The sequence below is a fragment of the Arvicola amphibius genome, chromosome 8, assembly GCF_903992535.2.
Source record: "Arvicola amphibius chromosome 8, mArvAmp1.2, whole genome shotgun sequence".
Lineage (NCBI taxonomy): Eukaryota > Metazoa > Chordata > Mammalia > Rodentia > Cricetidae > Arvicola > Arvicola amphibius.
In genome coordinates this window covers 50,684,610-50,694,947 of record NC_052054.1, presented here as the reverse complement: position 1 = coordinate 50,694,947, position 10,338 = coordinate 50,684,610, and the positions used below count along the sequence as shown (strand labels likewise).

The 10,338-nt window shown below is 47.1% G+C and overlaps 1 protein-coding gene across 1 annotated transcript in view; it reads left to right on the top strand.

The window, feature by feature from the left end:
* Positions 1-2,447: 2,447 nt before the first annotated feature.
* Positions 2,448-10,338, top strand: part of Ccn6 (cellular communication network factor 6) — an 11,936-nt gene continuing 4,045 nt past the window's right edge. The window contains exons 1-3 of the mRNA XM_038340440.1: positions 2,448-2,495; positions 5,369-5,657; positions 8,879-9,121. Of these exons, the coding sequence (XP_038196368.1) occupies positions 2,448-2,495; positions 5,369-5,657; positions 8,879-9,121 (580 nt within the window). The remainder of the gene's footprint in view (positions 2,496-5,368; positions 5,658-8,878; positions 9,122-10,338) is intronic.

Below are 10,338 nucleotides of genomic sequence, written 5' to 3'. Positions count from 1 at the left end.
AAAAGAGATAATACATGGGAAGCGTCCTTGTAAGTCGTGAAATGTGCTCCACATATTAGTTATGCTTAGGGCTGTGCCAGTTTGAGGGGACATCACGGGCTGAGCGCTGGTGGATGAGAACCGTGAGAGAGATGAGATATAATCGGCGAAAGTCCTTGGAAGAGGTGACACTGTGACAGCTTTTACTGCGTAGAGCGGGAACACAGCGTTTCCCACCCCTAAAAATATCCAGTTCACCCAGCCGGGAGTGAAATAGTTAAACGGCAGCGAAGGCTGGAGAAGTCTAAGTGTGGGTGGCAGTGCAGTGCATACCCCAGAGCTGATGGGGTGTCCTAAGTGGGCGGAAGTGAGTACCCCAGAGCTGATGGGGTCCCCTAAGGTGGGCGGAAATGAGTACCTCAGAGTGGATGGGGTCCCTTAACCGTGTGAGGTTTTGCTAGCCAGTCCTTTCCCACTACAGCAAGGACGGACAGACAGTAGGACACCCTCCCTGTTCCACAGCTGTGAGAGTGCGAAGGGAAGGAAGACATTTCCAGGAAACTGGCTGCGGCTGCAGGCTTTTCACGGAGAGCAAAGGGGAAGAGCATGAATCCCTCTGCAAGTCCGGTCGATGCAGATACATGGAGCCCCACATTTGAAATGAGGAGAGTGGGAACCAGAGATATATGGTTGATGAGCCAGTGAACAAGACATTATCAAATCAGATGGCCAGTTTGGGGCAAGGATCACTGTGCCTCGGGATCCAAATGCCAAATGATCACTACACCAGGGAAATAAAAAGAGAAAGCTCAGACTGGATCAAAAGCAGACACAGTTTCCCTCACTGAGCCTCTCTGGGCGTTTACCTTAATTCTTAAGGAGCAGGACACCCCAGTGATGGTTAGTCTTGATCATCAATTTGAAGGGCTCTGGGATCAATTAAGAAATATATCCTTCCTTAGATCTGTAGGGGTGTTTTTTAGACAGGATAAGCTGAGGTGGGAAGACCCACCCTCAATGCGGGCAATACAGTCGCATGGACTGGGCTCCTGGGCTGGATTTAAAGGAGAAGGCAAAATGAGCTTTGACTTTCCTCTCTCCTTCCTGACTTTGAGTGCAATGTGCGGTGCGCGGTGGCCCCACGCTCCTGCCGTGGCTTCCGGGCCGTGATGGACGGCACATGTAGGCCCTTCCTTAAGTCACCTCTGTCAGGTATTTTCTCACAATGAAGAGAAAAGTAACCGATCCGAGGCCTTAGAGCTGCAACCGCATGGGGATCATCTGGTGGTCTGCAGCGTGTAGCTGCGGGTTGTCTGCGCATGTGCACAGGCTTCTTACACTGCGGGGCTCCATAACATCAGACTCCCCGGGGTTGCCATGGGAGGCCTTAGCCGTGTGCTACGTTTATGCTCATAGAGGAGCAATGAGTTCAGGTTAAGGAAGACGCCGGGATACCATAGGCTCGGTGACAGGCCAGAGGAAAGGGTTTCTGCCTGCTGGATCCTCAGGAAGGCAAGACTCTGATAAAGAAAGAGCAAAGGGCAGGAAGGGCACACAGAGGTCCTGGTGACAACACAGGAAGGGACAGGCTGGTGGCCACTTGTGGGGAGGGATGGGTGAGGAGAAACAGTACAAATACAGAATAACTTCACCTTTTAGATTTTTAAAGATTGTTTAAACTGATACGTAGAAACATACAATTGTTCAAATTAACGTGTAATTTGTAGTGTTCCCTATGTTTTTAAAATCCTACTATTCTCTATGGCTGTCAATGTTTGGTCCTAGGCTGGCAAAGATCTGGGGTTAACTTTTCTGTAACCTTCCATGGAACTGTGACCCCAGAAAGGGGCCTGGCTTAGGCAATGCCCTGGGAGAATCCATCCACATGACCTAGGTTTACTGGTTACTGTCCTCCAGGGGTAAGATATGTATCGGCATAGAGGACAGGGATGGGGTGGGGGCAGCTCAGAGACAGTGAACTGGTGGCTGCCTACCAGCTCAGGAAAGGCTGCTAGAATCCGCTGTTGGTAAAACATGAAACTCGGGTGGCACCTAAGGGGAAGGGACCAGACCAGCGCTCAAATCAAAGACAGAGACCAAGGGCAGGGAGGGGACCGTGTCTAAGGCGGCTAATGCCACCCACCTCCTGGAAGACAGGCTTAGACCTCAAAAACAGAGCGCCAGCCCTTCCCCAGAGAGAATCCTCCACTTGATCTTGCGTAGTCCCTGCAGGAAAGTGTTGGCCTCTGGAGGCACAAGCTGCTCAGTCCAAAGGTGCTTCTAGAAGTCACATGAAGTAAGCAGGGCACTGGAATGGATGGATCCTCAGACGGAAAGTGAAGCCTGGCCCGGGAGGTGGAGACGTGGTTCCCTGCGGAGGACACAGGGGAGCTTTGTGCCCTATGCGAGGACGGGCCAGCGCTCCTCCGACTCTCCATCCTCCCACGTCCCGGCCACGTCCCGGCAACATGCACAGGCGTCTCTTCTGCACTCTGCTCATTCCTGGCCTGGCACAGGTAGGTCTTTGTTTTACACCCCGGCTTCAGCTGTACTCCTTCAGGCCCAAAGGAAAACGGCAAGACAGAGATGGGGAAGGATGCAGGTAATTATTTCGTGAGAAATGGGGAGCCATTTTCCTTTCCAGAAAGTTCTGTTTTACAGTTCAGGAGCTTTGTGAGATGCTTGACATTTCTCCTTTTGAGGTGTGCCCTCTAGTTTGCTTGTGATGTGTGAATAGCCCACAGACATTACCTTATATATCTGTTTACAGAGTCCAGTCCCAGCTCTCGGTGGGCAGTGCTGGTGGCCAGAGCCGTAAACATGGTTCCTTCAGGCGGGTTACAGGCACCAGCTCATCTTTCCAGAGCTTGCAGTATGCAAAGAGTCACTGGAAAAACGGTTTGGGGCATTTTTTTTTTCATTGAAGCCTGTCCTTGTTTGAAAGGAGCACTTAGGAAGGAACATTTAGTTTTTTTTTTTTTTTAATGTCCTATTACTTTGTCTTTTCTCAAGCTTCAGGTCTCTGACTTTTTGGGAGTGATTCTGTCCATGGAAGCTCGAAATATTTTGGAGAGCCAATCAAAGGCAGTTTAATTTAATATGAGCAATTCATTGCCTTAGTGTTTTCTAATGAGAAAATTAAATCAGGGTGACTAGTTTATTCATTTATTTACATGGCAAAGGTCATTGCTGGCACAGAGGACAGAGCTCTGACCACTTCTGGTCACTTGGACAACTTGCCCGGATGTGGAGTTAGGAACCGGTTCTGGCCTGGGCAGCAGAGGTGTTTTAGATGAGAAGGGAAGTTGTTACACTGTTTAAGAATGTAAGGTTTCAAAGGGATCCCAAGAAGGATGTGCAGGGTGTGGCTCTTCTCCTTCTTACAGTTGGAATGCTTTGCTTCAGCAGCTGTGGAACCAGCTTGCTCCTGTTCTGCATTCTGAGAGGAGCAGGTGGTTATTGTCAACAGAGAGCTAGGACGTGTTCTTACCCAGTAAATATTCCAGCCCAGAGAGATATGTACAAAATAGAAAACAAGCGCAAACATAAAAAGATTTGCTTAGAGCAGAAAATATCCTTTTCTGCCTTTTTTTTTGTCTTAGTGATTTTTTTCCCCTTTTGGTCAAAGGGATAAAATACCTAAGAAAAACACCCATAGGAAGGGAAGGCTTGCTTTGGCTCTCAGTTCTAGAGGTTTCAGTCCATGGTTGTTGGCTGGCTCATTTCAGTCTCTGATGAGACACAACATGGCAGCAGAAGCATGTGACAGAGGAGGCAGCTTATGTCACAAGCAGAGAGAAAAACCAGAGACAGAGGCAGGAGTAACGACACACCCCACCCCAATTACTCCCTTCAGTGAGATGTCACCTCCTAGCTGTCCGCTCACCTGAGAATCCACAAATGTGTAGATTTGTGGACCAGGTCAGCAAACTCACCCTACACAGACCATTTCTGGACAATCATGGCCAGGTTTGTGTGTGTACATGTGGTAAACATGTGTGCAACGTGGTGCAAGTCTCATCTGTGTGTCAGTATGGTGTCCAGAGCTCAGCATCGAGTGCCTGTCTGTGACTCTCTACCTTGGGTTTTTCTTACTTAAGATGGCAGATCTGTTTTACAACATTCTCTCACGTGCAGCATTCCATGGTCTCAAGATTTGGCTTTTGAAAAAAATGTGTAAAATTCCTTATATTCTCAACATTTTTTTGTACTTTGGCATTACAATCTATTATAATTTTCTTTTTTGTGAGGTAAGTCTGCTAACAAAATCAAAAACAAACAAACAAAAATCCAAGCAAACCAATGGTTTGAAGGTCCCATGCTCAGAAGTTTGCACGGTAAGCTGCAGACAGTGGGGACCACTGGGAGACTTTACGGAGTAATGCAGTCAGAGAGTGTGGCATTTAGTATCTATGAGATAAGAAAGGATAGACTAGGAACATGAGGACGGTAGAGTAAGCAGGATCGGCCATGGCATGGCTGTGGTGTGAGGGAGCGGAGCTTGGCCTGGATGACTCCAAATAGTCTGGGTGGAAGACGAGTTTTGAACCCCGTTTTTTAGAAAGGACATCTGGGCATCCATGCCCATTGGGCAGTCATCTGTGTAGGCCTACAGGTCAGTGGCACACAGCATGGGGAGAAAACTGAAGACGGGGTGGGACTGAGACTGCCAGGTGATAGTATGTAGGAGTGCAGCGCATCAAGGCGACAGCTGATGTCCTAAGGTACAGTCCCGCATAGCCTAACAGGCCGGGAGATCTGGAATGGTCGGGGGAAGTCACTCCTGTGAACATGGGTGGATGCTGAATAACCGTGACTGTATAGAAGGTTCTTCTCATTACCCACGTGAAAACTATAGTGGATCACAGTGGTCGTAGAGAAGACATGGAGGCCAGTGGGTAGTGGCGGCGATAGATTTGAAAGGTGCCATCAACGAGGTTTATCAATGAAATTGGATGCTAGCATGTGAGTCCAGCCTGATCCAGTGCGGAAGGTGATTTTGAAAAATACAATGGACATTTGTATGGATGGAAAAGATGCGTGGAGGAGGAGGGCAAGTTGGCGCTGGCCGTTTACCATCTAAGTGGAGCAGTAAAACAGGCACGTTTGGTGCCTTCAGAAGAGTGAGCTGGTTGGGAGAAGAGACGAAGTGAGGGAGAGAGCGATCCTACCCGAGGAGGTTCCAGTGCAGAGCTCAGGGGGATAAAATCAAAGCAGTTCAGGAGACGGAGGAGCAGCGTGGAGGGCAGAGACAGAAACCCAGTGAGGAGTCAGGGAGTGCGCATGCCCAATACCGATACTATCCCTCACCACCTGTTTGGCATGCATCTCCTACAGACCTGTGAGTCTCAGGAACCTTTTCTAACATCACCTTTATCACCAAATGAAGCTCTGCTGCAGGGCGCAGGGCACTGTGCCATCAGACACGACCCCTGAAGGAGGGCCTGTAGAAACATCGCACCCGAAACAGGTCTGTCACTGGCCCTGCCAATGTCCTCCTCAGAAGCCCAGCTGTCCTCCTGGGGTGAGCTTGGTGAGGGATGGCTGCGGATGTTGCAAAGTCTGCGCCAAGCAACAAGGAGACGTGTGTAATGAAGCCGACCTCTGCGACCCTCACAAAGGGCTGTACTGCGACTACTCGGCGGACACGCCTAGGTACGAGACAGGAGTGTGTGCATGTAAGTGTCTTCTGGACCCACTGGGAAAGGCTGCATTGAGACATCTTCCTGCCCCCCGTAATTCAGAGTGTGAATTTAGTGTAGCTAAATACGTGACAGATGCCGTTTCCGTGCACCGGTGGGCTGGTTCGAGTGTACCGGGTAACGTTTGGAATTCAGAGACACGTGTTTGAAAGCCTCATTGTTATCTCGCAGTTCTCAGGTAGCTGGGTTTTGTTGTTTTTTGTTTTGTTTTACTTTTGAGACAGTATCTCTCTACACAGCTCTAGCTGGCCCAGAACTCACAGAGATCCAACTGCCTCTGCCTTGAATGCCGGGATGAAATGCATGTGCCACCAAGTCTGGCTCAGGTAGCCGCTTTTCCTGATCACATAGAGCAAACGTCACGTAACTAGGGTCTGACCTAAAAATGACAGCTTTTGTTAATCCTGTCTGAAATTAATCTGAATCCAGCCTTTCATGAAAGGAGAAAATAATCGTCTTTTAAAATGCATGGATGTTTCTCTTCAGAAGGAGGAGTGGATGGGGGAGGGGGCAGAGCCCTGGGAGGAGGGGAGGGGAAACTTGGGTCAGGATGTAAAAACAAACAAATCACAGGGATGTAAAACATGATGAGGATGTGGACTTTCTGTGTTACCTTCCCTCTGGCCAGCTGTGATGTATCTTCCCACAAGCGGCTTCACATACAACACAAGATCTTTAACGGCAGATGAGGGAGGCAATTTAGAACTAGGACCTCAACTATTGCCCAGAGCTAACCTAGACCACAGCTTGGGCTGTCATTGGCAATCTATGTCTGCTACACAGAGCAAACCAGTGTAGAGACCACGTGGGCTGGGATGACTAAGCCATTCAGTCTTTCATGGAACATTTGTTGACTTCTGACGTAGAACACTGACTGACTGTCACACTTGTTTTAAGGTCCGGGCATCTCCCCCACAGAACTAGCAATCCTGAGGACTAGAGCTTCTGCTAATGTGGGCTTTTGTCAGTTGACATTTAATGAATTTGTAATTTTAAAGTTTGTTTAAATGAAACACATCGAATACAAGCTAATAATAATAATATATTTTCTTATAAACAATGACTGACAGCAAATAATATTTTAGTGAAGAGAATGCTGTCTTACATTTTTGTAAACGTTCCAAATGTCTAGCTCAAAAGATGAGTAGACCCTCACATCTGCCTCTTTGCCAAGCAAAGGTTTGCTTTTCTGGTTGACATCTGAGGAAAACTTGGCTTCACACAGGCACACAATAAGAAGCGGGAGGACTACAGTAACATGCTCTTCAGACACACTTACGCATGCTTCTGATAGACTCACGTGTGGCAGGTAGCTCCTTAGAAATTAGCTGCATCATGGTATCTGAGACCAAACCAACAAACATTTTTTTGTTTTTGTTTTGTTTTTTTAATTTTTCAAGACAGGATTTCTCTGTGTGACAGCACTGACTGTCCTGGAACTCACTCTGTAGACCAGGCTGGCCTTGAACTCACAGAGACCCACCTGCCTCTGCTCCCAAGTGTTAGGATTAAAGGCGTGTGCCACCACTGCTCAGACCCAAAAACCTTTTTTTTTCTTTATTATGTATGAAACATTCTGCTTGCATCATGTATTCTTGCATGCCAGAAGAGGGCAACAGATCTCATTTTAGATGATTGTGAGCCACCATGTGGTTGCTGGGAATTGAACTCAGGACTTCTGGAAGAGCATCCAGTGCTCTTAACCTCTGAGCCATCTCTCCAGCCCCCAACAAACTTTTAATTCTAATAAAATACCTCAAACCCACTGGGCTGGCTCACACATACTTCTAGCACTGAGGAGGCTGAGGCAGGAGGATTGGGAGTTTGAGGCCAGTCTGGGACACTTGGGAAGACCCCCCCCCCCGCCTTTAACATTTTTCATTTTGATGTGTTTGGTTGCTCAGCTTTCATACGTGTCTGTACACCACATGTGCAGCTGGCTCCTCTCGGAGGTCAGAAGAGGGTGTTGGGTCCCTTGAGTCTGGAGTTAGTGATGGTCATGAGTGGCTATGTAGGTGATGGGAATGGAGCCCAAGGGGAAAGAAACCTTATCTTAAAAACCTAAAGCAAATACAGAATCCGCTCGGACTTGGTTTTTGACCTGTGCGCGGTTTTGTTATTCTCTGCTCTGGGTATTTGGAAAATGCCAAGACTGTGTAAATAATAAATATATGCCCTTTAAGCAATCGCTCTCAGCGGAAAGTTGGCACAGTTGGTGGCTAGAAAGATGTCAGTGGTGGATAGCAGTTTTCCAGAATTCTTTTACTAGGAAGTGTGACTTACGTCACTGGCAACAAACACTTTTTTTCTTAGCAGTGACAATTAGTGACTTCTGCCCAGTTTCAAGAAGACACCTCCACAAGACCCAAGTCTCAGCACCCACAGTTTACCCAACAACTGTTTAAGGAAAGTTCCAACTGAAAACTTGACCCCTTTGTCTCCTAATACTATTATACTTGGCACACTGAATATGATGTATTTACTTTGTCATAAGAATGTAATTAAACAGAAATGGGGAGGGTTTAATAAAGTTAGCATATTTTACTGTGCTACCAAGAACACTGTGAAGCTAACTTTATTTTTCTAAGTGACAAAAAGCCAGAGCACAGCCACTTCCTGTACGGCCCAAGTCATGCCAAGGCATCTGTTCCAGCCACTGCTGATTGTCCACTGATGTCACACACCCCAGTGTCATGAAGAGTTTCCACGGATTCTTTGAAAGCACTCCAGTTGTTCCTAAGGGGCTGGTAGGGCACGTTTGGAAAAGGCTGATCCTGAAAGGGATCCGACTTCCGGTTACCTCACAGGACTACAGTTAGTTAAGTGGCTCTCCAGCCCCGCCTGTGGACACATTCTGGCCTGTATCTATGCATCCAGGGGAACTGTCTCACCAGGCATCAACCGTTTATTTATAACTGTCTCACTGCCAAGCTTAGAACTTTGAACAGCTGCCTTTACTCCAACTTTTGGGGTTTTTTTTGGAAGTGACCATTTGGGGATTTTAGCCTACACAAAAATACAAACACCCCATTTTAACCTTTCTATAGATGCTCTGTGAAGGAGATTCCAAAGAGGCTTACAGAATTAAGAACCACATTCATAAGAGACAGTTACAACTGGAGTAGGTCTCTCCAGCCAAGCCATATAGTTTGATTTATTTATGTTCTGCTGCTGCTGTTGTTGTTGTTGTTTTCCAGATCTTGTGGCTGTTGGATGTGAGTTCAACAGGGTCCATTATCAGAATGGCCAAGTATTTCAGCCCCACCCACTGTTCAGTTGCCTCTGTGTGGGTGGTGCAATTGGCTGCACGCCCCTGTTCATTCCCAGGCTGTCTGGCAGCAACTGTTCTGCAGCTGAAGGTGTAAGGAGAGCTGGTACAACCAACTGTGGCCTGGGACCATCGCAACAAGGGCACTCTGCAGGCTACAGAGCAGTGCCAGGTGAGCCTCAAAACCGTAGCCCAGGGCCACAGTCATAGGGCGCCCTGCAGGCTACAGAGTAGGGCCAGGTGAGCCTCAAAACTGTAGGCCAGTCACGGGGCGCTCCACAGACTACAGAGCAGGGCCAGGTGAGCCTTAAAACCGTAGCCCAGGGCCACAGTCACGGGGCGCCCTGCAGACTACAGAGCAGGGCCAGGTGACCTTAGCAGGGATGCCCCCATGGATGACTTTCTGATTCCTTTTATGCAGTAAGAACTCACTGGCTGATGGTTAGAGATTTACAGTGTACCCATGTAGTGTTTGCTTTAGGCAGGTAGGTATATTCCAAGTGTCTGAAAAGAAAACTTTACATTTTGGTTTTGAAAATAAAAGGGTCTGATTTTTAAAACCTCCCAGATTAGGGAATTTCTAAAATCTTACTCTGTTTATCCCCAACACCTTAGGAATACTAAACAAATACTGTTTACATGTATCCTAAAAACCTTTCATTTGTAATTATGGGCAAGAAGTTTGACCATTCAGTTCCGGCATTTTCCAAGCTTTTTATACGGTACTAGCAGAAATGAAAAGTTGATTTTAAAAGGTTTTTTTCTTTTCTGAGGACTAACACATTTTGAGGTTCAAAACATTATTTTCAAAACTGACAAGGGCTCCAGTCTTCTTCACTTTAAAGCAGGCCACGGTAGTCAGGCTGCAAAGCGAGACTCCTGAGTACTTATCCTGAGCACGAGGGCTGCAGGCATAAATGATGTCCTACTCATACGCTGGAGAATTTTCCAGACAGGAGTTCCTCTAGGCCCACCTTCATTATGCTGTTAGTAAAAATTATTCGGAGTTTTAGATATTTAAAGATGCAATGAACAAAAAACTTACTCCAGGATTCTGGTTGTGTGAGTTAGTTAGACAATTTCCAGGTTGTTCACATGGTTACTCAGCTAACAGCATGGCATTACTCATGTTCCCACAAACTCCCAAATGGTGAGCTACAAAGAAGTGAGACAGTCTCCTAACTCTGTTTCAAACTCTGTATGCTAGGTCCGCCATGACTCTCCTTTGCTTACTCGTGAGAACGTGTTTCTGACTGCATGGGAATTTGGCTTTTACAGTGAATGTCAGTGGGAGCTTATGCCTTAAACATGTATGTGTGGTAATAACTAGTACGGTCTATTGCTGGAATCGTATGTGTGATAATAACTAATAAGGTCTATTGTTGGAAT